The 27,695-nt window shown below is 45.2% G+C and overlaps 1 protein-coding gene across 4 annotated transcripts; it reads right to left on the reverse strand.

Moving 5' to 3' along the window:
* On the reverse strand, positions 1-26,473 carry si:ch211-256e16.3 (kelch-like protein 20). Of its 4 annotated transcripts, none has more exons than XM_068003541.1 (10): positions 26,449-26,473; positions 25,388-25,504; positions 21,477-22,175; positions 17,533-17,719; positions 15,695-15,886; positions 14,139-14,267; positions 11,655-11,831; positions 10,647-10,793; positions 8,841-9,006; positions 1-2,327 (listed from the first exon to the last, which is right to left on the reverse strand). In XM_068003541.1, exons 3-10 carry the CDS (start codon positions 22,158-22,160, stop codon positions 2,168-2,170), a joined length of 1,842 nt encoding a protein of 613 aa, XP_067859642.1. In that variant the 5' UTR covers positions 22,161-22,175; positions 25,388-25,504; positions 26,449-26,473; the 3' UTR covers positions 1-2,167. The 4 variants fall into 4 exon arrangements, with proteins under 4 accessions (XP_067859642.1, XP_067859643.1, XP_067859644.1 ...); XM_068003542.1 differs by lacking the exon at positions 26,449-26,473 and adding an exon at positions 26,094-26,419; XM_068003543.1 differs by lacking the exon at positions 25,388-25,504 and having other exon boundaries at positions 26,449-26,472.
* Positions 26,474-27,695: the final 1,222 nt, after the last annotated feature.

Genomic DNA, 27,695 nt, shown 5'->3' on the forward strand with positions numbered 1-27,695 from the left:
TAAATTTAAATACAAGTTTATTATACATTTGTCTAATGTGTTAAATGATTTAACAGCTTTGTTATAACTTGGATATACTGGAGGTATGAAGCATTCTTGCACATTTGAACAGAAGCAGTGGTTTTCTTTTTTTAAAAAACCCATAGGGTTATACATCAAGGTTTCTGCTATAAAATCCTTATTGCATAGTTCATGATATAGTCCTTTAAGCACGGCATCATTTGAGTGCAATAAAATCTGAAGCCTTTAAAATGTGAATTTACAGTATTTGAAATTTTGAAACTGGTCAAGCCTCAACACTGCTCAAATTGTCAACCCTTCCATAAGTGAGAATAAAGTACCATTTCAGTTAGCTGACACTATACAGTACCACAAAACAGGGGTTGGAGAGAATTACACAGCAGCAATTCTTGTAACAAAGCCATAAAAACCCCCCAATTCAAAGATTTTCCCCTGAAGGTACAAGCTCCTTACAGTTCCACAGGGCACTAGTCATTCAGTACCTCATGCCAACAGCCCATTACTCGTGTGTGACAAGTAGCCTATCCTGCTGTGGCCAACTGAGAGTTTGGCTGTCAATCAATTGGCCACATAAGCTTCCAGAAGAGGCCACTGGATAAAGAGCAGTCTAATCCTTTCCTAACCTAAGGGTATTAGGAACAACTGGGGCATTCCTAACTACTGCCCCAGGGATCAAACCCAACCCATTCTTGGTCAGTGTGGCCCAGAAATAAAGTGTGATGTCACCTATTGGCAAAATGATTTTTCTCCCATCCTTGGATAACAGAACAGTTTGGATCCTCAGTCTTTATGCAAAAGTTTGCTTAGTCACCAATAAGGTGAGAAAGCAATCTCACCACTTCACCAGCAAGATACTCTGGCCAAGTAACACCCAGTATTTGCCATGGGCACTTACTGCAAACAGTTTGCAATGTATAATTGCACATCTCACTGTCACAAGAGGAACCAAACACCCAATAGGCAAACTGGCTTTTCTTAGTACTTCTGAAACCTATTTACATATGGGGTACTGAAGCTTTTCCTGAACTGATAGAAAAGGTTTTAAAGGTTCTGTTGTACAGGCAGTGAGTTTTTAAACCCAAGCTGTAAACTTGCAGTAGTCTAAATGGTGTAGGTTCACCCTCATTAAAACAATTAAACTAACACTTGGGAACATATTCAATATCTGCAAGTACCAAAAACATGTAGAATACCAGCCTTCTGAATCTGGACGTTACTGCAGGAAGGAATTTGTACACATATCCTGAATGCTTTTAAAATGGAAGTTTGACTCATCAGATACAACGAAAGAACCACCTCCATCTTGTATAGCATCTTCCACATCACAGCTCATTCATTATTTTTATGAAGTGTTACAGTCACTTGCCAGTAGGTTCGTATTCGATGAGGAGCAGGATAGAGGGACTGGAACACAATAAATCTCAATGTGGAGGAGGTAAACAGCCCCGATAACTCATGAAGTTAGCGGGAAGGAGGGCAGTTGAAAAAAAAGAAAGCCCCTTGTAGAGAATGACTGCACCAAAAGAATAATTTACTTTATTACAAGAGAAACCCCCTATACCTAAACCAGAATGTTGGCACCACCATGAAAATATGGGCAGCTCTTCTCAATGGAGGCAAAGAGTTGTAGCATATTGTCCAATAACTAGTACCATTAAAAGATTATTTTAGAGACTTGCGTGATACATACTTAGACCCATGGGCGCTCTTTTGAAACACGGAGGGATTTTTAAACTTTGCCGCCTGGGTAGTAATCTGGAGAGACCGGCTGCCCGCCCCTTTGTCCAGAGAGAGACCGTCCCACCTGCCCCCTTATCCAGGGAGAAACCAGCTGTCTGCCCCCGTCCAGAAAGACAGTCTTGTCCTGCCCGCCCTTGTCCAGGGAGAGACCGCTTGCTTTTCATCCCATTGAAACTGTTGGAATGAAATCTGGGCAGTTTTATAAAAGGGTTTGTGTTCTGTTCCAACTGGTTACTGCCTAGGTTGCAATGTTGAAAATGAATCCTCAATGCACTTCTATAAACCCGTACCTGGTAGAACTGAGGAGATTTCACACACTCTTATTCTGCCAATTGCTGTCGACAGCCGTTACACAAGGTTGCTGACAATGGCACATCTCCAGAGCACGAGATGGGAGATTTTCACATCAATCCACACAATCTTCTTGATCAGCTGGTTGGCTGGGCCAGGTATCTTTCTGTATCTGTACAGAGACACAACTTAACCAACTCCGGCTGGTGAGCATCTCCCCAAATATCTCCCATTTGCCTATTTCTTCACTGTACTGCTCAATGGTGTCATGGTATCTGAAAACAAGAATTATTGACAATCAACGATAAGGGAGAGATTACTGGGCTTTGTTTACACTTTGCACTAAAGAAAACCTGGAATAGAATTAGCACAGTCTAAAGAATTCAGCAGCTAACCAGACAGCTTAAGCAGTTTAAGAAAAACACAGTCACAGCCTTGGTTACAATCACAGTTGCTATGGGACAGGTAGTGCAGTGAATTGAGAGGCAGCAGAGGTTTTATTACATGATCTTCAAGAATGATAGTTAAGTAAAACTAGACTTGAAAAGATCAGCTCAATTGTCTTCACTACACTCATGTTCACTGATCCCACCTCCCAAAAGTACCAATTAGTGCCCCAAGGGCATTTGAACATTGCAGCCCCCTAGCAACATCTCCATCCTGTTTCTATGGCACATTTACAAGAACAACTCTCATTTATATAGCACCTTTAATGTAGTAAAACGTCCCAAGGCACTTCACAGAAGTGTAATCAAACAAAAAAAATTGACACTGAGCCAAAGGAGGCGATATTAGGTCAGGCGACCAAAAGTTTGGCCAAAGAGGTAGGTTTTAAGGAGCAACTTAAAAAGGAGGGGAGAGAGGTGAAGAGGTTTAGGGAGGGAATTCCAGAGCTTAGGGCTTAGGCAGCTGAAGGCCCGGCTGCCAATGGTGGAGCGAAGGAAGTCGGGCACGAGAGGCCAGAACTGCCAAGTGAGCTACATGTTTATGTGCTCTCAACTGTAATTTTTAAAATATTGGATACTTTTCAGAAGAGTATTAATTTTGCAAGGGCATCTTGTTCTGCCCAAATTTTACTGTTGGGTCAAATATCCATTCCATTGAAAGGCCAAAGTACTTTTGCTTCAAGCCATACTATTTATTGAACACCAAAGCTTGGCTCTGCGACTGCAAAATTGGCAACGCAATTGGTGCAGGCCAGCCCTAGTGTTGGGATGTGGCACATTTCCAAGAGGTCCAAACCTTTTGGATTTCACCATAATTGTTTGCAGTGTTACTTGGCACCATAATCTAAGAATAGTTCCTCCTATGGGATACCGTTAAAAGTTATTTTTTCCCGTGAAAGAAATGTAGTCTCAAAAAGGATCCAATACCCTGACTGCCTGGAGTTGGTCATACCCTGACCATCAAGTTTCTATCGTGTATTTTCCAAGTTTCACCTCCTGGTGTACCGAAGGCTTCTTCAAATCAAAGAGTTGTTCCTTCAGTTGAGTAATATGATGAGTGCCTCAGATTGACAAAGTAACATCTGCGACTTTCTGGCTGGAGCTGCCCATTCACTTTTAGATTCAGTTGGAACTCCTCCAATATCATCAACAACCTTTGTGGATCCAAGTTTCCATGACAACACATGAAATCAAATTTCAACAACTGACCAAGTACACAATCGGACTTATATGCAGTCACTTTACAAGCAGTCAATCCCATTTCTTCCCACCTGATTGGTCCTCCTCTTCTCTCCCTCAAGAGCATGTAACCCGAACTGGTTTTAGCAACTGCAAAATATAGCCGGTGGAACAGGATCTGGTAGCTTTGGAACTGGCTTGCTGGCACCTATCTCAAGAATGCTGCAGCTGTCGTCCCTTTCTTGCATTTATCGAACATCTCCACATAGGTCAAAGTCAGCTGCCAAGTAAGTGCTTTCTCCAAGAGTTTACATAGAATGTGCAGCACAGGAACAGGTCATTCAGCGGAACAGGCCATTCAGCCAAACAGGTCCGTGCTGGTGTTTATGCTCCACGAGCCTCCTCCCACCTTATTTCATCTCACCCTATCAGCATATCCTTCTATTCCTTTCTCCCTCGTGTTTATCTGGCTTCCCCTTAAATGCATTTGTGCTATTCACCTCAACTACTTCTTGTGATAGTGAGTTCCACATTCCATCCACTCTGTGTAAAGAAGTTTCTCCTAAATTCCCCATTGGATTTATTAGTGACGCTCTTATATTTATCACCTCTAGTTCTGGTCTCCCCCACAAGTGGAAACATCTTCTTTACAACTACCCTATCAAACCCTTTCACAATCTTAAAGACCTCTATCAGGTCACCTATCAGGTCTTCTCTTTTCTAGAGAAGAGCCCCAGCCCTGCTCAATCTTTCCTGATAATTATAATCTCTCAGTTCTGGCATCATCCTAGTAAACCTTTTTTGCACCTTCTCCAGAGCCTCTTTCCTTTTTATAATAGGATATGCTTCTGCTGCAACAACTTGCATTTATATAGAGTCTTCAACGTAATAAATTGTCCCAAGGCGCTTCACAGGAGCGTAATCAGACACAAACTGACACCGAGCCAAAGAATGACACATTAGGACACGGCTTCTCACCTCTCTCTCTTCCTGGGTTTTTAGTCTGACTGGATTTCCAAACACTTTGTGCAGAAGTCAACCTTCATTCTCATGCACTATATTGCTTGGTTGGCTGGGTCTGATGATGTGGACTTCACATCTATCCAGCATAAGTTTCTAAAGCAATGACTTTTTTTAAAAAGCTATTGGGGATAACAAGCTCATTACTTGCCGACTAGGACAGATCTAATTAACAAGCACCAACTTAAAGTAAAAGAAGTCCAAGAACTTGGCACTTCCAAAAATGTACCCCTCTTACTACATACAATCATGCCAATATAAACAAACCAGCAAATTGTAAAACAAATCCTTAATGTGCAAGGGTCTATTCAAAAGTACAAATTCCCTTACAGCATTGTTTAGACGGTAGCATAGTGGTTATGTTACTGGACTCGTAATCCAGAGGCCTGGACTAATCATCCGGAGTCATGAATTCAAATTCCACCACGGCAGCTGGGGAATTTAAGATTCAATTAATTAAATAAAATCTGGAATTAAAATACTAGTATCAGTAATGGTGGCCATGAAACTACTGGATTGTCATAAAAACCCATCTGGTTCACTAATGCCCTTTAGGGAAGGAAACCTGCCGTCCTTACCCAGTCTGGCCGATTTGTGACTCCAAACCCACAGCAACGTGGTTGATTCTTAATTGCCCTCTGAAATGGCCTAGCAAGCCACTCAGTTGTAAAATCTCGCTTAAAAAAAAAGTCAAAGAATAAAACCGGACAGACCACCCGGCATCGGACCACTAGACAAGACAAACCAAGCCCAGTCGACCCGACAAAGTCCTCTTCACTAACAGCTGGGGACTTGTGCTAAAATTGGGAGAGCTGTCCCACAGACTAGTCAAGCAACAGCCTGACATAGCCATACTCACAAAATCATACCTTTCAGCCAACGTCCCAGACTCTTCCATCACCATCTCTGGGTATATACAGTCAGGAGGGAGCGGCCCTGGGAGTCCTCAACATTGACTCTGAACCTCATGAAATCTCATGGCATCAGGTCAAACATGGGCAAGGAAACCTCCTGCTGATTACCACCTACCACCCTCCCTCAGATGATGAGTCAGTCCTCCTCCATGTTAAGCACCACTTGGAGGAAGCACTGAGGGTAGCAAGGGCACAGAATGTACTCTGGGTGGGGGACTTCAATGTCCATCACCAAAAGTGACTCGGTAGCACCACTACTGACCGAGTTGGCCGAGTCCTGAAGGACATAGCTGCCAGACTGGGCCTGCGGCAGGTGGTGAGCGAACCAACACGAGGGAAAAACTTACTTGACCTCGTCCTCACCAATCTACCTGTCGCAAATGCTTCTGTCCATGACAGTATTGGTAGGAGTGACCATTGCACTGTCCTCATGGAGACGAAGTCCCGTCTTTGAACTGAGGATACCATCCAACGTGTTGTGTGACACTATCACCGTACTAAATGGGATAGATTCAGAATAGATCTAGCAGCTCAAAACTGGGCAACCATGAGGCACCGTGGGCCATCAGCAGCAGCAGCAGAATTGTATTCCAGCACAATCTGTAACCTCATGGCCCGGCATATTACTCACTCTACCATTAGCCAGGGGATCAACCCTGGTTCAATGAGGAGTGTAGAAGAGCATGCCAGGAGCAGCACCAGGTGTACCTAAAAATGAGGTGCCAACCTGGTGAAGCTACAACTCAGGACTATATGCATGCTAAATAGCGGAAACAACATGCTATGGACAGAGCGAAGCGATTCCACAACCAACGGATCAGATCAAAGCTCTGCAGTCCTACCACATCCAGTCATGAATGATGGTGGACAATTAAACAACTAACTGGAGGAAGAGGCTCTGTAAACATCCCCATCCTCAATGATGGCGGAGTCCAGCACGTGAGTGCAAAAGACAAGGCTGAAGCATTTGCAACCATCTTCAGCCAGAAGTGCCAAGTGGATGATCCATCTCAGCCTTCTCCCGATATCCCCACCATCGCAGAAGCCAGTCTTCAGCCAATTCGATTCACTCCACGGTGATATCAAGAAACGGCTGAGTGCACTGGATACAGCAAAGGCTATGGGCCCCGACAACATCCCAGCTATAGTGCTGAAGACTTGTGCTCCAGAACTAGCTGCGCCTCCAGCCAAGCTGTTCCAGTACAGCTACAACACTGGCATCTACCAGACAATGTGGAAAATTGCCCAGGTATGTCCTGTCCACAAAAAGCAGGACAAATCCAATCCGGCCAATTACCGCCCCATCAGCCTACTCTCAATCATCAGCAAAGTGATGGAAGGTGTCATCGACAGTGCTATCAAGCGGCACTTACTCACCAATAACCTGCTCACCGATGCTCAGTTTGGGTTCCGCCAGGGCCACTCGGCTCCAGATCTCATTACAGCCTTGGTCCAAACATGGACAAAAGAGCTGAATTCCAGAGGTGAGGTGAGAGTGACTGCCCTTGACATCAAGGCAGCATTTGACAGAGTGTGGCACCAAGGATCCCTAGTAAAATTGAAGTCAATGGGAATCAGGGGGAAAACTCTCCAGTGGCTGGAGTCATACCTAGCACAAAGGAAGATGGTAGTGGTTGTTGGAGGCCAATCATCTCAACCCCAGGGCATTGCTGCAGGAGTTCCTCAGGGCAGTGTCCTGGGCCCGACCATCTTCAGCTGCTTCATCAATGACCTTCCCTCCATCATAAGATCAGAAATGGGGATGTTCGCTGACGATTGCACGGTGTTCAGTTCCATTCGCAACCCCTCAAATAACGAAGCAGTCAGAGCCCACATGCAGCAAGACCTGGACAACATCCAGGCTTGGGCTGATAAGTGGCAAGTAACTTTCGCGTCAGACAAGTGCCAGGCAATGACCATCTCCAACAAGAGAGCGTCTAACCACCTCCCCTTGACATTCAACGGCATTACCATCGCTGAATCCCCCACCATCAACATCCTGGGGGTCACCATTGACCAGAAGCTTAACTGGACCAGCCATATAAATACCGTGGCTGCAAGAGCAGGTCAGAGGCTGGGTATTCTGCGGCGAGTGACTCACCTCCTGACTCCCCAAAGCCTTTCCACCATCTACAAGGCACAAGTCAGGAGGGTGATGGAATACTCTCCACTTGCCTGGGTGAGTGCAGCTCCAGCAACACTCAAGAAGCTCAACACCATCCAGGACAAAGCAGCCCGCTTGATTGGCACCTCATCCACCACCCTAAACATTCACTCCCTTCACCACCGGCACACCGTGGCTACAGTGTACACCATCCACAGGATGCACTGCAGCAACTAGTCAAGGCTTCTTCGACAGCACCTCCCAAACCCGCGACCTCTACCACCTAGGACAACAGCAGCAGGCACATGGGAACAACAGCACCTGCACGTTCCCCTCCAAGTCACACACCGTCCCAACTTGGAAATATATCGCCGTTCCTTCATCGTCGCTGGGTCAAAATCCTGGAACTCCCTTCCTAACAGCACTGTGGGAGAACCTTCACCACATGGACTGCAGCAGTTCAAGAAGGCGGCTCACCACCACCTTCTCAAGGGCAATTAGGGGTGGGCAATAAATGCCGGCGTCGCCAGCGACGGCCACATCCCATGAACAAATAAAAAAAATTAAAATGTTATTATGAAACTATGGGCTGAGTCTTGGGTCACGTTATGTTGCTGCTGAAGAGAAATGGTTTTAAACCAACGGAAAAATTTACAGGGCTATGGGGAAAGAGCAGGGGAGTGGGAATAATTGGATAACTCTTTCAAACAGCCAGCACAGGCAAGATGGGCTGAATGGCCTCCTTCTGTGCAGCAGCTTGGAATGATCCCATTTCAGTATTGTCAGACACACACTAAGCAAGTCTTCCAAGTTTACAAAGGGGGAGTGGAAATCTGGAACTCTCTCCCCCAAAAAGCTGTTGAGGCTGGGGGTCAATTGAAAATTTCAAAACCGAGATTGATAGATTTTTGTTAGGCAATAGTATTAATGGTTACAGAACCAAGGCAGATAGATGGAGTTAAGATACAGATCAGCCATGATCTAATTGAATAGCGGAACAGGCTCGAGAGGCTGAACGGTCTATTCCTGTTCCTATGTTCACCAGGTTTATCTCAGTCCACTGTACAGTTTAAAAATGGACATTTTTAAAAAAGCGTCTTATCACCGCTAACTGCTTGTACCTACCGATCCCATCCTTCTTCGCCTCCCAACACGTATATCTTGCCATCGATCACTGCCACCCCCGGCCGGTAGCGTCTCTCGTTCATGGGGGCGCACATCCTCCATGTGTTGGTCTTGGGGTTGTACTGCTCCACCTTGTCAGTGTTCTCTGTCGAGGCGTGCCAGCCACCTGGGGAGGAGATCCACCAATTTACACACTCTGCAGATTCATTGCCACTTCCTAAACACGCATACCCTGTTCCCCACTGTCCCCATCCCCCCACTTACCGTTCTGTTAGTTTTCCACCGGGCACCATTTGTGCCAAGTCCCACTCTACAATGTGGAGATCCGATTGCATAGAAGACGTGAAGGCAAGGAGCAGCTTCCCAGTGTGTTTACTGAACCCGGCTCCCTTAACCTGATGGCCCGTTCTTAAAATCTACAGTTCCATTCCTCTGGAGTGGTTCTCCAATAAGGATATTTATACGAAGCGAATGACCCAACAACTTCACCACACAGACTGCAGCGGTTCAAGAAGGCAGCCCACCACCACCTTCTCAAGGGCAACAGTGGACAGGCAATAAATGCCGGCCTTGCCAGCAACACCCACATCCAGAGAATGAATAAAAAACACACACCTCCTGCAGACTGCAACCAACCAACACCACTTACAAAATGCACAAATATAGCAGGTACTGCACAGGAGGAGGCCATTAGGCCCATCATGCTTGTGCCAGCTCTTTGAAAGAGCTATCCAATTAGTCCCATTTCCCTGCTCTTTCCCCGTAGCCCTGTAAATTTTTTCCTTCAAGTATTTATCCAATTCCCTTTTGAAAGTTACTATTGAATCTGCTTCCAACACCCTTTCAGGCAGTGCATTCCAGATCATTACAACTCACTGCGTAAAAAAATGTTTCCTCATGGCGCCTCTGGCTCTTTTGCCGATTACCTTAAATCATTACCAGATTCATCCCCCCCCCCCCAAACATTTCTATCTCCGTCTTTTAAGTAGACAGGCAACATTAAATTTCTTTCCAAATCTTTCATCAGCTGGTCATAAAGGGACTGCTCCATTTACACAAGGGGCCTCCACAGTAACCACTCCACAAGATTATAATGCAACTAATCTTAATTACGGTGGGACAAAGTGTAGACAGCAATCAGATGTGTACAAATTCAGATTACAAGCCACTGAATGCAGAGGGTTTAGATAGGTTGGTTGTACGCTGATTTTTCTTGTTCATACTTAAATGCACTTCCTGCATTCATATTTATGAATTTAAATTCAATTCCAACAGCTTGCAGTTATAAAGCACCTTTAATGTAGTAAAACATCCCAAGGCACTTCACAAGAGCATTAACAGACAAAAATTGACACTGAACCACATAAGGACACGCTTGGTCAAAGAGGTAGGTTTTAAGGAGAGTCTTGGAGGAGAGAGAGGCAGAGAGGTTTAGGGAGGGAATTCCAGAGCTTAGGGTCCAGGCAGCTGAAGGCATGGCCGCCAATGGTGGAGCGATTAAAATTGGGAATGTGCAGAATTGGAGGAGCGCAGAGATGTCAGAGGGATGTAGGGCTGGAGTAGGCTACACAGAAAGGGAGGGGACGAGGCCATGGAGGGATCTGAACACAAGGGTGAGAATTTTTTTTTAAAAAGCAAGGCATTGCTCGACCAGGAGCCAATGTAGGTCAGCAAGCACAGGGGGTGATGGGTGAACGGAACATGGTGCGAGTTCAAAAGTACTTCATTGGCCGTAGAGCACTTTGGGACGTCCAGGGGTCGTGAAAGGCGCTGTTTAAATGCAAGTCTTTCTTTCTCACTTCTTACCAATGACGTAAATCTTTCCTTGGAGGACACAGGCAGCAGACCCTGAGCGCGGTATCTGCATGGGAGCCACCTCAGACCAGGCGTTAGCTTTAGGATTGTATACCTGAACCAGGTCCATCCCATCACCGTCCTCCAGCACAGCTCCTCCTGCAAAGTCAAACCTTAAAATTAGCGTTACAGGTCACCTACTTCTAAAAAGAAAATTCATTGCATAAAGCACTTTGGAGAGGCATTTATAAAGGCCACTTCTACAAATTTGAATAATTTTTGCCATTTTTCTCATCCCCCGACCCCCAACAACCTCTAAGGCGGGCTGGTTGGTGCCATTCACCACTGTAGGCACTGATGCTATTCCTGCGTCATCCATTAGTGGTGCTCTAGAGCATTCCCTCGCTCCACAGCCTCAGCCTCCAATGGCTGCTCAATGCTAAAGTCGACAACTTGGCCAAGATCAGCAACTCAATTCCATTAGGAGAATGAGAGCTCAAATGTGTCCTTGTCTGTTGACCAAGGGCATAAATGCAACCGGAAGACCACGGGCAGATGGAAACATCAAACATAAGATGCCGGATGTCCAAGCTCCCCCATGTTGTCGCTTTGCATTCAACTCTCCACACTATCTCCACTCTGTCCAGAAGGGGCAAAACTTGATCAACAACTTAACAATAACCAACACTAGTCAACCGCAAAAAAAGGGATGAGCCAGGAAATTGGTCCTTCTGGTCCCCTGACGGAATTCACCCCAAACATCCTCCAATCAGAAGAGAGAAACAGTAGATTACGTTTGTGGGATCTTGTGTGTAAATTGGCTGCTGCATTTCCTACATTACAACGGTGACTGTACTTCAAAAGTATTTCATTGGCTACTAAGTGCATTGAGATGTCCTGAGGTCATGAAAGGCACTATATAAATCAGAGTCTTTCTTTTAACTACCTCACAACGCAGTTATATTTATCACTGCTGAGTCAAACAGGTGGCCGGGATTATTTTGCTATCTTTATCTTTACCTGCTACATACAACAGTCCATGGAGAGCCACCACAGCCGGGCTAGTCACTGCCATTTTCATGGATTCCAAGAAGTGCCAGGTGTTTGTTTGTGGATTGTAACACTCCACAGAATCCAGTCTGGATGAGCCTTCCCATCCTCCGACAGCAAAAACAAAGCCATCCAACATGGCAAGGCCTGCCAGAGGGGGAAAAGATAATCAGTGCAATTCCTCGTACCAAACAGGGCGCTGTACAAACTGCGCAAGCTTTATTACCAACGGAAGTACACTGACTGATATTGTTGGTTTATACACTGGACTCTCACCTCCATTAGCTAGGTTCAAAACTAGCCCAGCTGGGTATGGTAGCATAGTATATTACTGGACTAGTAATCTAGAGAGTGTGTGAATTCAAATCCCATCGTAGCAGTTTGAGAATGTAAATTTGTTTTTATAAAAATATCTGGAAATAAAAAAAACTGATATCAGTAAGTGACCATGAAGCTGTCGGATTGTCGTAAAATCCCAACTGGTTCACTAATGTCCTTTAAAGAAAGAAACTTGCCGTCCTTACTTGGCCTATATGTAACTCCAGTCCCACACCAACGTGGCTGACTCTTAACTGCCCTCTGAAGTGGCCCAGCAAGTATCTCAGTTGTATCAAACCCACTACCAGCAGTTTAAGGCAGCGGCCCACCACCACCTTCTCAGGGCATCTAGGGATGGGTCAATAAGCAATGCCTAAATCTTGGGAATTAATTTTAAAAAGCCCAATAGAATGAAAGTCTCCCAAGGGTAGCTGGCCACGAGGATCCGACATTAAAGGGAGTTTGTGCAGTCACAGCCCAGTGGCCCAAAGTGCAAACCTAGAATGAGTTGGCAAACCAGAGAGGCCAAGGCACTGCAGATGTGGAAATGGCAATGTTGCAGCAGGGGTGTTCATGAGGCATAGTACAGGGAGCTTTATTCCATTTAGTTGCACCACACTCGTAAGTGCGAGTGATCAATGCACAACTAAAATACAAAGCGTTCTATTCTCCAGCCCAAACATAACCTCACCTCGACCCTAAAGTTCTTGCAAGCATAACAAAAACAAATGGGGATGAGATTAAGTGGACAGCTGTTTCAGAGAACCAGAATAGGCTTGATGGGCCCAATGCCCTGTAAAATTCTATGATTCTATTTCAGGTAGAGGCCGAGCACTGGGTTTACAGCTCCTGGAAAATTTATTCAAAACTACTTTTTTTTTTTGAAAAAGAAAAGGCATTTGTTACTAAAATCTGCTCTCAATATTTCCTCTGGTTCAGTCTCACTATTGTGAACAGGTTTGAGGTCAGTGGGCCAAGGTTTGCAAAGGTCCGTTTGTTGTCTCACTGGTGCATTAATCCCAAAATCAGAACATCCAGATCTGTCAGTATCAGCAACTTGAGGTGTGTGCAAATACACAGTAGCACAGATTTAAACTGGAGTCTTCCCCTGCCCAAGACTCTAAGTGAAACACAGACAAAGAACTTGGAGACAACCTGTGCAATGAGCTAGTGTCGCGGTACCCGTTTTCCACCAACGAAGGGAGCTCTGTCCTCAGACACCATCGGAGCCGATCTTGTAACACGTCTAAAGATCAAATCACGTTCTGGGGAAACCCCAGCAAGAGAATAATTGCTCACTGTAGAAACCAGCTTGCATTGGTTGTTGAGAATTTAGCTTCATTGACCTGTAGGTTGCCCATCACACCACATGCTGGCTCTCTCAAAGAGTTAACCCCATTCCCCCGCACTCTCCGTGGCCTTAAAGTTTTTCTAAATTCAAATATTTATCCACTTTCCTTTTAAAAGCTATTGTGGATTCTGCTTCCGCCACTGTTTCTGCTGGGACATCAGCCAGCTATCATCAGAGCCCGTGACTGTCCTCCTCACCTCTAACGTGGGGACATGAACCCACATTAGAGGGACTGTCCACGGTCGCTCTTTCATTGACCTGTTCTGTACTCCGGCTCCGTCACCCCTTGCAGATTCGTGGAGGCCGCTGTCTAATTCAAGGATTAGCTCATCCACCTTTTGATGGCATTTCCTCTATCCAGTCGAAGCCATGGGCACTCTGGAGGTCACCGGGTCACTTAACCCCCGCCTGGCACCCAGTGTTCGCAGGTAGCACTGTCTAGGCTCATTAATCGGTAACTGGTTTTAAAGACCTGACCCAGTCACCTTGGTACCACATCCACGTCCTAAAGATCCCTGGTGTCTACAATCATTCCCAACCTCTGGCCTTCGCTCGCGAGGCTACTGCCCTCATCTCAGATGTTTATCCATGCCTGTCCTGCAGGAGGCACCATTCAGCTCACACTAGATGTACACACACGATGGAAAAAAGCTGGAGTATTGAGCAGTCCTGGGAATCAATTCGTTTTCTGGGTGGGAATCCAAGCCAGGGAACTTTAAAAGTTTTAAGAAATACTATAATGTGCCCTAAAGAGGGATACAGTGATTTTTGATAAACGTGATTACCTAGTTCAGAACGTGCCACGTTCATTGGTGCCATCTCATGCCACATATCAAAACACGGGTCATAGCGCCACATCTCTTTGCTCGCAGAACCATCAGGAAACTCCCCTCCGGCCAAGTAAAGGGTAGAACCTAAGCAAGGGAATTGACTGTTATTGTCCAATTACCCAGCATTTCAGACAATGTCACCCAGTGACCCCCTGCTACCCAACGACCCCTACTCCCCAATGACCCAGCATTTCAGACAATGACATCCAGCTACCCCTCTCGGGATAAACTTACAGGCCCAAGCAAGCCTTGTGGTAATTACATAGCAAGTTCCAAAAAAGGTGTTGGAAAATGCCATATTGTGGTCAGGGGTCAGCACGTCTCCTGAAGCTGCTCTCACCACGAGTGTTGGATCTGTGCTTCGCTCTAAACATTTCACTTGTGTTCATGACAAAAAGGGGCAGTTTCTATAGCGAGAAGTTTCCTGAGAACCGAAACCTACAGCCTTTATGGGACACCATACCACAAGTTAACAATTACCCTTTAGTTATAGCATAATGTTCTGGAAACCACACGAGAGTGCTATCAACTGAACTAAGCTGGCAATGGATGATATAGGATTATAAGCCTGCAGATTTTCAGTATCTGAGGAGGCATAATAAGGCAACTAACTTCACAACTCTGTTTCACAACAGCCCAGTACTTGAGTACATCAACAGGATGCACCAATTAAAAACAAGTCAATTTGCTTTCCTCGTTTACCGAGGTTCTATCCTCACTCTCTAGTACTTTGCTAAGTGACTATTCTTCATGTGTGAGCCAAGGTGAGTATTACAGGATACCTGACTGTGGGGGTAGAGGGTGAGGAAGGGGTGGAGAGTCTCCGTTCCAGATTGCGCCCCTGGTTTTATATGGAAGTGTCTTTAGAGAATCGACGCGCACATGCCATTCCAAAATATTAAGTGAACAGGAATGTGAGCAGCTGTTTTATTAAGCCTGCCCTCAATTTAACATCTGTCACTTAGTTTTTATTGGCCCATTTCATCCATTCTTTCCTCTACAGTATCTATAAATAGATCCAATTATTTAACAGACTGAGCGGAAAGCAGAGACTACAGATTAAAAATGCTCAGGGACATCCTTCAAACTTAAATACTCAATGATTTACAGTTAGGAGGCTCATGTTTGTCAGAACTAAAAACAATGGGAAGGCAAATAAAGGCTTCAAGCTCCCGGTGACACTTTGCAGCAGGAATAATCTTTTAAGAATGGACGTGTGGGACCATACCCCAAAACAAGGTGCAGTCCACAGGACAAGAGGGGAGAAAGAGAACACTTGGGGTGGGAAGAGCAGTGACTATTTTTCTTCTGCATGAATTTGACAAACAAACAATGACTTTCACAATTACATCGAAGTTGTCCATTTAATATGGTGCCTATCTTGACCCCATATCTATATAACATCATTGTAGAGGGCATCAACTCCCTCAGCGTCCTTTAAAAGGTGCGCTGAAACCCCAAGACAAAACAAACATTCAAAACTCATCTTGACTGAACATACACACACTTACTGTGAAAAAGACACTGTTGTGGGTAACGGTGCACGTCAACCATACCTGATGCGACCAGTCCGTGTTTACTAACAGCAAATGGCAAACAGGCAAGGCACTTCCACTGACGGCCGACGGGATCGAAACTTTCCACACTGCGGAGAACCACTTTGTCATCTTCCCCTCCAACCGCAATTATCACTTCAGTTGTACCTGGAACAGAAAATGGCAGGTGCCATTCTGTGAAGCTTGAAAGTTCAACCTCCTACAGCTGGTAGGAAAGAACTTGCATTTATGTAGCACCTTTCACGACCACAGGATGTCACAAAACACTTCACAGCCAATTAAGTACTTTTTTTGAAGTGTAGTCACCGTTGTAATGTAGGAAATACAGCAGCCAATTTGCGCACAGCAAGATCCCACAAACGGCAATGTGATAATAACCAGGTAATCTGCTTTAGTGATGTTGATTGAGGGATAAATATTGGCCAGAACACCAGGGAGAACTCCCCTGCTCTTCTTCAAAATAGTGGCTGTGGGATCTTTTACGTCCACTTGAGGGGGCAAACAGGGCCACAGTTTAAAGTCTCATCTGAACAATGGCACCTCCGACAGTGCAGCCGGGAGCGTCAGCCTAGATTATGTGCTCAAGTCTCGAGTGGGACTTGAGCCCACGACCTTTTGACTCAGAGGCGAGAGTTCTACCCACAGACACGGCTGGTACGTTCCCTTTCACTGAGGTTTATCCGTATATATCAAGATGCGTTCACTGTCAAAATGGGGAGGGCAAGGGGGGAAAAAAAAAGATTAAGAGACAAATACAAGGAGTGTCCATTAACACTCTTCCCCACACAGCACAAGTACCACAGACCATTCCAGGCTGCATGGGAAGGCAGTCAGTGCTTGTAAGAGGGGACACACACAGGATGGATGTGAATCCTCCTGCATAATTCACACAGTGCTGACAAGTACATTTGGGCCAGTTACTTGGTGTTTATTTTAAGAACTGATGCACCAAATTGGACACACTTTGACCATCGCACAGATAGGCTCTACATCTGATGAGTTGAAGGACAGCGGGTTGTAAATTTAACTTTGACATCCAGGAGCTTACAATTTATCTATCTTTGGCCTGGGCAGGGTAAATCGCATAGGAGTCTCAAGTTTGCACCCAAGGTGCTCATCTCCCTCAGAAGAAACACAGTAACACAGGAAGAAACCACAATTACAAACTGTAACCTGCTCAGTCAGAGGGAGCGGCCTGGTTATGCCCAGCAGATACCATTTGTTCCGTACTTTGAGTTCTCGTGTCGGGCAATACAAAAGAGGTCAAAATACTTGGGTGGGGGTGTTCAAGGAAGGAGGCAGCAGAAAAAAAAAGTTATCTAGATGCAGAAAAAAAAAGTTTTCTAGAATAAAACATTTAAAAAGGGCAAGAAAAATGTTCGATAATAACTCAGCTACGTTTTAAAAATTCCATTAGTCTCTGGATCGTGAACGCACCACAGTGATTTCTATGGCAACACCTCAGCATAACACGTACCTTCTCACAGCCACTATTTCAAAGAAGAGCACGGGAATTCTCCCCGGTGTCCTGGGCCAATATTTGTCTCTCAACCAACATCACAAAGAACAGATCATCTGGTCACTTATCACATTGTTGTTTGTGGAATCTTGCTGGGCACAAATTGGCTGCCACATTTCCCTACATTACAACAGTGATTATACTTCAAAAGTACTTCTTTGGCTGTAAAGTTCTTTGGGATATCCCAAGGTCGTGAAAGGCACTACAGAAATGCAAGTCTTCCTTAAATAAGCATCAGGTGACAGAAACATGGTCTGATAGCTGCTGTACTCACCAGTCGACCGGCGAGGGCGGGTTCGGGAGCTGAAGAGTTCCCCTCGTCTGTCTTGTAACAAGAGGTAGTCCTTGGCTTCGGAAATCAATCGCTGGCAAGGAAGAGACTCCTGGATGATGCTCTGTGACTCGATGATGTCATGGATGTAATAAGGACTAATTAAGGGCAGTCGAATGTGCTCCAAAATCTGAAAGGAGTTTTTTTTTAAAAAAAGAAAAAAAAGTTACTGCAGTTTCCTATACAAATAAACAAAATCCCAGGCCAAATTGGCACTGAACACACTCCCCATTGCTAGCTTGAAAGTGGTGGATCAAGTTTGTTGGAAAAAAAATGATACAACAAACAGCTAAAATGGCTGTAACAGGCCGAGAGGGGTTCCAGTGCCAACTCTGGAGGAGGTAAGAGCAGCAGGCAGTGTTACTCATTGATTTCAATGGAATGAGGGTGTGATATTACCAAAATCAACAATTTTAAATCCATCAGTTGCTACATGATGATCAGTCAGGCTGCCAGGTGTACAATTTAAAATTGGGTAATGAAAAATTGCTGGACTGAGAATTTCTGAAGCATTGACCATCTCCATTACAATTTCAAAATCCTGTAATTTACTGGGTTCTCTTAATGTCACTTAGAAACACGATGCCTGATGTGCTGGTGGTGACTACCTCACTATCTGCCTCAGTGATCTGATACGGTGATCAGATTGTCACAATATCTGATACTATCACCATTTCCTTCTGTTGAGGGGTGAGAGAACACTGACTGATGTATTGGAGGGGACGTGGAAGGAAAGTGATGGGAGGAAAGAACCTAGTAAATTAAAAGAGGATTTAGAAATTGTACTAAAAACCACAGACACTGGAGATTCCTCTGTTATGAAATACAAGCCCAGACATTAATGTCGAAGAGACATAGAAGTACATTAGAACTGGTCACAAGAATGATTCCCAGCTTAAAACCCCTTGGTTACTCAGAGAGGTTTAACAATTTGGTTCTTTTCATTTTAGAGATGTGTAGATTCCCAGGTGATTTGACGGATATATAAAACAGTTAAAGGGCTAGACTGCGTTCTTATTGATAGGATAGGTGAAAACCAGAGGACATGTGTGCAAGTAATGCATGGGTAGGGCTAGGTTAGATATCAGGCAATTATTCTTTTTCCAGATTTTCGTATGCCTATTTTTAAATAGGATTTTTAAAAACATTTTGCACACATGAAACAAAAGCTTTTGAACAATAAACTTGTTGAAATCCAAAACTATGCAATCTCTTATCACAAAGAGAGATTTGCCATTTATGAAAGATGCAATCATTTGTAACTTTTTATTTTGTTTTTACAGGACTCATGGATACTGGTAATTTAGTCAGAGTTTGAATGCTTTGATGCGGAAACATTATTAAGTTGTATGTCAGCACAATCCAGCTGCACATAGGCTAATAGTCAATTAACTCTCCTCTGGTAATTTGATTAGTCTACCTGCAAACTGATTACACTAGTGTACAGGTTTATACTTTGAAGCCATCGGGTCTGTAACCCAACACAGGCCCGAGCTGTAACAAAAGTGAACAGTTTTAAAGTTAGAGCACGATTTGAAGGCGTTCAGCAACTTAAATCACAGCAACAACTCTCCGCAAGATTCTTCTTTTACATCCATCCTCTTCCGAGACGTCTGCCATGTTGAAACGTTTAAAAGGATTACTATAGAAATCACGAACACAGGAGGAGGGTCACACTTAGTCTATTGTGCCCCAGTGGATCGAGTAACCTTTAATATTTAAACACCACATTTAATAAATTTAAGGCTGGGATCACCATCAGTTGCGGCTTCAGCACACTGTATATTTATTAGAGTAAAATCTACTCAACTGATGCACAACTGCAAAGAAAAGTTGCCACTGATAAAAGGAATAACAGGCTGCGATACTCGGCACCCACCCCACGCACTGAAGGTCAGACAGCAAGTAGGCCACACACAGTTCAGCTGCACAGATTATAGCCTGCAATAGGTTTTTTAAAAAATTTGTTCATGGGATGTGGGCGTCACTGGCGAGGCCAGCATTTATTGCCCATCCCTAATTGCCCTCGAGAAGGTGGTGGTGAGCCGCCTTCTTGAATCGCTGCATTCCGTGTGGTGAAGGTTCTCCCACAGTGCTGTTAGGAAGGGAGTTCCAGGATTTTGACCCAGCGACGATGAAGGAACAGCGATATATTTCCAAGTCGGGATGGTGTGCGACTTGGAGGGGAACGTGCAGGTGGTGTTGTTCCCATGTGCCTGCTGCCTTTGTTCTTCCAGGTGGTAGAGGTCGCGGGTTTGGGAGGTGCTGTCGAAGAAGCCTTGGCGAGTTGCTGCAGTGCATCCTGTGGATGGTACACACTGCAGCCACAGTGTGCCGGTGGTGAAGGGAGTGAATGTTTAGGGTGGTGGATGGGGTGCCAATCAAGCGGGCTGCTTTATCTTGGATGGTGTCGAGCTTCTTGAGTGTTGTTGGAGCTGCACTCATCCAGGCAAGTGGAGAGTATTCCATCACATTCCTGACTTGTGCCTTGTTGATGGTGGAAAGGCTTTGGGGAGTCAGGAGGCGAGTCACTCGCTGCAGAATACCCAGGTGCCACATTTACTCTATTATTCAACGAGGTCAACTCATGAACACGCTGGCTGTTCAACTGATACACGCTTCATGTCTTCAACCACGTTTTACCGTGCACACATCAGGATATTACACAAATGCACCCATGTGGAGGGAAAGTTACATTCACTGGGAAGGTTTTCGATATTTGTTCTCTGACGTGGGCAGCACTGGCAAGGCCGTATTTACTGCCCAGCCCTAGGTGCCCTGAAGGTGGTGGTTGTGGGATATCTTTTGTAACGATTGCTTTACAACCTGGTGGTTTGCTAGGCCACTTTAGAGGGCACCAAGCATCACATTGGACTGGAGTCACGTATAGGCTAGGCCGGGTAAGGGTGGCAGATTCTCTTCCCTAAAGGGCATCTGTAAACAATTTTACAACACCAAGTTATAGTCCAGCAATTTTATTTTAAATTCACAAGCTTTCGGAGGCTACCTCCTTCCTCAGGTGAACGATGTGGAAAACATCTTCCCTAAAGGGCATCAGTGAACCAGTTGGGTTTTTACGACAATCCAACAGCTTCATGGTCCTTTTTTTTTTGCTGGTTCCAGCCCACAAGTTACCAGATTTATTGGATTAAATTTCAACCTATTTGAAGTATCACACAATCGATTGCAGCATGGCACAATATATTTGTGGCCTGACAACCTTCAGCTAGTGTGAATAGCTTATAACCTGACATTTGAAGAAAAACAGTTCAAAGCGAATCCTAAGAAGAGATTTCTGCAGATGTCCGCGGGAACCTGGAAACGCACTGCACTAAGGCACGAGATCGATGAAAGGGCAGGCAACTGAGATTAAAAAACTGACAGAACTAGTGAAATGGCAGAGCAGGATCAATGAACTTTTCCTGCTGTTGGAAGTTAATCTACAAACAACTCATTCTACGGGATCAAAATACTGAAATATGACATTTCCAGCACCGTGAATGGCACAGAATTAATTTAATTTACAGCACAGAATCAGGCCATTTGGCCCAACCAGTCCGTGTTGGTATTTATCCTCCACTTGAGCAGTAATCCTGGGCCCGTGTTCTCTCATCCCTTTATTCCCCTTTTCCTTCAATCACCTATCTAACCTATTAAACGCTGACATGGTCTCTGCTTCAATCACTAACTCCACATTGCACAGACTCACAACCTTCTTTATAAAAAGTTTCTCCTGCTCTCTGTCCTAAATCTTTTACATTTAATCTTGTATCCATGCCCCCTCAACCACTGTTTCTATTGACCCCGGCCCAACTCTCTGTAAATTTGAAATACCTCTATTGAGTTACCAGATGTGAAGAGAGCAGAACACAAGAACATCCTTTTACCTTCTCAAAGTTCTGTTTTCTCGACTGATCCTTTTCCAACCAGAGCATGACAGCCTCGAAGACCATTTCCTCCGTCGTGATGCTCAGGTCATCGCTGGCAATAATCTCTGTCAGCTTCTCCGCAGAGAGCGAGAGGAACTCCTCCTGCGCGTGAACCACACTGAAATGATGCAGGATGTAATCCAGGCTCTTGGTCTGCAGCTCCACGCAGGAATGGGCCTCTGCGAAGCAGTGGATGCCCACGCAGTTGGTTTCGTCCATTTGCCTCTCCATGAACTTGCAGCACGCTTCACGCACAGGCATGACATCCAACAGGTTGGCAGCTGCCAGCAGCGCCTGGACGTTGGCTCTGGTGACCAGCACGCGGGCAGTGTAGGAGTAGGACACCAACAGTCCCACCATCTGCGGCTCCACGCCGTTTATGGCCACCCGCTCCTGCCGGGACTCCACCAGGTCCGTGGAAAACATGGCCCGAAAGTAGGAGCTGAAGGAGGCGAGGACAATGCGATGGCACGGGAATTCCTGACCATCGCAGCACAAAATAACGTCGCAGAAAGCATTGTTCAATCGGAGGCTGTTGAGTCCGTCCAGAACCTTGCCAGAATGCTCTGATTCGAGAAACATGTAGTCCTCACAATCCAAGTGGTTACCAGTGTCCTCAGTGACCAAGTCCATATTATCCATCTCCCAAAAATATCCCTGTCGAATCAAACGGGAAACATTAATATATAAAAAGATGACAGATCTCCCTGTGGCAATGCTCACTAAGCTGGAGGATACGGTGTTAACACATCACAGACTCTTACAGCACAGACGGAGGCCGTTTGGCCCATCGTGCCCGACCTTTGAAAGAGCGCGCGTTTCATGTGATGCACAATGCATTATTCTAAGGGGTGACTGCATAACCTGGCATAAAACCTGAACTCACTGGTAGCCCTCTTGCCTCAGAGTCAGAAAATCGTGGGTTCAAACCGCGCTCCAGGGCACACAATCCAGGCTGACACTCCAGTTCAGTACTGAGGGAGTGCTGCACTGTCGGAGATGCCGTCTTTCAGATGAGACGTTAAACCGAGGACCTGTCTTCCCTCTCAGGTGGGTGTAAAAAATCCTATGGCACTATTCAAAGAAGAGCAGGAGAGTTCACTACGATGTCCAGGCCAATATTTATCCCTCAACCAACATCACAAACAAATTATCTGACCATTATCTCATGGCTGTTTGGGCGCAAATTGGCTGCCATGTTAAAAGTACTTCATTGGCTGTAAAGTTCTCCAGGTCATCCAGAGGTCGTGAAAGGCGTTATAAGTGCAAGTTTATTTTTTCTTTACCTCTTTAAGGCCACAAGCTCTAATTCATGCAACATCCCACTCAGCAGCTGCTGAGGAAATTTCTTTTTTTAAGAACAAAAATGTCAGTGTTTGATACACAAAGTATCTCCCACCTCCCTGATTGAATAATCCACCAGCATACACTGGCCAGGCTCGCAACATGAAGAATGGTCACATGGACAAAGTTGGGTCGGGTACCGGAGAGTTATCAGCCCCAGTTGAACTGTACCCCATGAGCTACCTTTGGGAAAAATATTGGGAGGCACAGTAAAAGCAACTTGTTCTTCTGTAAAAAGGCAACAACAAAAAAAAAACATCTCTTGGGCTGACAGCCAAGGGCAAGCTGTTCAACTTCATAATACAACTGGTTACAAGCAACCGTTGTACATGAAACGGTTGCTATTGACTCTGCATGCTCCAGGGGACCTCGAGGGTTAAAGGTTCTCCAATAAACGTACAATTAACTTGGTAGATAAACGCTTGCGTCAGAACTCGAGACAGTAAACAGGTTGTACGTGTGATCTCTCTTCTAATTACTCATGTGGCGACCGAATGAAATACCAACGAACAATCTTTTAACACTGTCAACGTGAGACACACCTTTGGATATATTGGTACGGACGAAAGTGCACCCATCCAAATAAATCAAGGAACATAAGCTTGGATCAGGATTATGGTTTTAAAATTGGTGTTAGCATTACCAGTTTCTAATGGCAGTGAATAGGGGGCAGCTGTGGTATTGCTGACTGCCCCATAACAGCAGGAATGGGTGGTGGTTTGGTATATCCAATTTCTATGGTCTAAAGAAGCATGCATCCATCTGGAGCCAACTCTCGTTGAACAGGAACATCTCATTATAGTCACTGCAGACGACTAGAGCCAACAACTTTCTGGGCATTTAACCTTTGTCTGAGTGAAACTATTTTCTATGGGTTACAATACATTAGGGAAAAGAATATTCTATTTAATTGTGGGGTTCAGAAAGGATGATGTACACCTTCACAACACAATCGCACCAGAGTCCAATCGGGCACTGCTTCAAGACTTGGACAAGCAAACTCCCCAACTCAAGACATCCAAATCCCGGGTCATTGCTGCTGACCAACATTTCCTGAAGCAGCACCGTTAACACGTCTCTTTGCAGCTGGTCGAAGGGCAACGATGGTAGAAGTTGGACATGTCTCAGTCGCTCCTCTTAATTACCATTCGTTGTTTTAGAATGACAGGTTAGGGGCCGGCCAAGAGCAGCCATTTTATGTAGAAAAATTCCTCCCATGTTATCGTTCACTTCTGCTGATCAACGTCATGCACAAGGGCAGTGGAGTAAGGGGTAAATTTTCACCCACAGCTGCCTGATTCAGGCACGGGTGCTACCAGAGTCGTGGCTGACATCGAGGAACTGGATTGCTTCTGCAGCTGGAGCTCCAAACAGAGAATTATATATATTTTCTCCCTCCCCCACCTGACTCTGATGTCTTAAAGACAGTCTCTGATGCCCAGGAGCCATTTCCTCCGACTGACATGGGGACTGATCTAATGGGATATCATCTGCACCCTCCTGGTGTAAATTTTAAAATTCATTCTTGGGATGTGGGGGTTGCTGGCAAGGCCGGCCTTCATTGTCCAGAGAAGGTGGTGGCGGGCCGCCTTCTTGAACCACTGCAGTCCGTGTGGTTTTGCAGCAGTTAGTTACAACTGAATGGATTGCCAAACCAATTCACAGGTCAGTTACGAGTCAACAATACTCACTGCTCAGGCTGACAGTAAGAAAGAACAGCCATTGGGTGAGGTACTGGAAGAGACAGCACTCATGGAACTGAATCCCAGCACAACCCAGCACAGATACAGATTTGGCACTGCCAGTTTATGGAGCCCCCCCTCCCCCATGTCAATAAGGGGCCTGCCTGCCTTAGCCTGGAATTGGCTATCAGACCAGCAGATCCTTCCCTGTCTAATGCTAGAAGCTTCTGAACAGAGGTTGGAGGCAGGAACCAGAGTTAAGTATTGCTCTCACTCAACTTCTGCTGAATTTTAAACACCCTCGAAACAGAATCTTTCACTTTTTCCTATTTTTTTTGGATACAAAGGGAAATCTGGACAGCAACAAAAGAAAACTGTCTTTTCTTCTGACAGTGTTATCGGTCCAACAGATTCAACATATACCAGTCCTGGACTCGCAGTACCCAACATCTAGAAACCAGAACTGAAAAGCTACACAACAGACACATCCTGCAACTTGCCACACTTATCACAGCTATAGTGCAAATAATGTCATTGGAGGTCAATATTCCCAAAATTAAAGAAAGTTACAGATCAGAGAGCAAACCCAGAAAACAAATCTGAAAATTGCTGGTGAGGAAGACAAAAAATTCATGGCGAAAATACAACAGAAGGGAGAGGGATTCAAAGATGGGAAAGGAATGGGAGAGCATTTGAAAGCTGCTTTTATACAATTATTATTGGAGTAATACCTACTGACAGGAAGAAGTTTGCCAACATCACAAGAATTGAACTGATATCAATCCAGACAGCCCAAGTAACCCAGAGCTTCATAAGTTAACTTACAAGCTTCTAGACACCAACCTTGCTGCAGTATCGGCTGTTAATGCTCGTCTGTATCAATATGGCAGTAAGATTACTGAGCAGAGCTCTCTCCAACCCTATCCCGTCAGATACAGTTTCTTTAAAAGGGACAGCATTCTTAGTAAGGGGAGGGAGAGAGAGAAATAAGAACAGCGTTGTTATTTTCCACCACAATGATAGCTTTCTAACAGAATGAGGCAATTCAAAATAAAACTACAATCACTGTAGCATCTGGCAAACAAAACACATTAAAAAAGAAAAGTATCTGATCAAATTTAAAACAATGGCACTTTCACATGGTGAGAGGAAGAGAAGAAACATTATCTAACTACACTGCGTCAATAAATACAATGCATTACTGATGAATTCTGCTGAACTCCGTTACTAGTACACCCAGTTTAGGTAATGGACATTCAGACATGCATAAAAATGCAGCTTTTGCAACGCAGTGCAATGTGCAACCAGCTCAGTAAGGTGGTGGAACCGTTGACAAAGGGCTCAGTACAACAGGTAAGATCCACCTGAGTTGATGCGCGTCGGGTGCACGTTAAAACGGGTGCAATTACCCAGCAGAGCGACATTGCTCGCTCGCCGGCCCAAACCCCCGCGCATTTCACCCGACAGAGCGGCTCTCGCACAGGCTGATCAATGGACACCTTCTTAAAAAGAAAACTATTTTTTTGTTTGGTTTTGCAACGATAAGTACAAGTTGGGGTGTCGCTCATTTGATTTGCAACACGATGGATCGAAGAAAGCCGCCCCGGGACTCGGCGCGGCCACAGTCGGTCCCCGGGAGCTGTCAATCACCCGGCCCCGGGACTCGGTGCCCGGGAGCTGTCAATCACCCGGCCCCGGGACTCGGTGCCCGGGAGCTGTCAATCACCCGGCCCCGGGACTCGGTGCCCGGGAGCTGTCAATCACCCGGCCCCGGGACTCGGTGCCCGGGAGCTGTCAATCACCCGGCCCCGGGACTCGGTGCCCGGGAGCTGTCAATCACCCGGCCCCGGGACTCGGTGCCCGGGAGCTGTCAATCACCCGGCCCCAGCGCCGCACGCACCCACCTGGCTGCTCCTTGCAACAGGACTCTGTCCGGAGGCGGAAATCACCGTCCACTTCTTATTTCCGCCAATTTAGCCCCGCCCATTCACACACAGTCCCAGAGCCCGTCTACAGGGGGAGCTCTGCAATAACCCCCCTCCCCCCACTACACAGCACTGCGGCTAAAAGTGACTGAATAGGAACAATCTGCAGTGAAATGCAAGGTTAATAGAATAGAATTACAACACAGGCACAGATCCTTCAGCCCAACCAGTCCGTGTTGGTGTTTATCCTCCTCACGAGCAGTAATCCTAATCCCAGCATTTTGGGAGGTAGTGAAAGGCGCTATATAAATGCAAGTCTTTCTTTCATGTACCCGCCCTGTTCCCATATACTTTCATCCCCCTTTCCTTCAACCACCTATCTAACCTGTTCTTAAATGTTGACACAGCCTCTGCTTCAATCACTAACTCCGGTAATGCATTCCACAACCCTCTGTGTAAAGAAGTTTCTCCTACTTTCTGTCCTAAATCTCTTACAACATCATCAATTTGCATTAACATAGCACCTTTAATGTATTAAAATGTCCCAAGGCACTTCACAGGAGCAAAATCAAACATAATTTCACATTTAGCCTTATATCTATGTCCTCACATTCTAGACCCATCAGGAGAAATAATTTCCATTACTTTGCCTCATCCCTTCATAATTTTAAATACTTCCATCAAACCAACCCACAATCTCCTCTATTCTAATGAAAACAGCTCCAATTTTCCAAGTCTTTCTTCCTATCTGTATTCCCTCCTCCCAGGCAGTAACCCCGTGAATCTGCACTGTACCCTCTCTATTGCCTCAACATTATTAACAGTTACTGCTGATATTTTCCAAACTGCCAGTGATAAAGATAGTTATGTGCGACACGGCATCAATACAATGAAATTGGACAAATGGAGTATTTAAAACAGAAAATGTCAGAAATGCTAAGGAGGCCAATCAGCAAGTTGAAGGGAAAGAAATTAAGTCATTATATAATACTGTATATTAATGTAAAAAGTCATATTTTCAAATGAAAACTTACAAATTGAATGTTTAAAAAATAATTTTTACGTTTATATGTAAACATACCATAGAATCACAGGAAGTTTTGGCACAGAAGGAGGCCATTCAGCCCATTGTGTACATGCTGGCCGAAAAAGATCTATCCAGCTTAATCCCACTTTCCAGCACTAGGTCCTTAGCCCTTCAAGTGCACATCCAAGTACTTTTCAAA

This window comes from Heptranchias perlo, chromosome 22 (assembly GCF_035084215.1).
Source record: "Heptranchias perlo isolate sHepPer1 chromosome 22, sHepPer1.hap1, whole genome shotgun sequence".
Taxonomy (NCBI): domain Eukaryota; kingdom Metazoa; phylum Chordata; class Chondrichthyes; order Hexanchiformes; family Hexanchidae; genus Heptranchias; species Heptranchias perlo.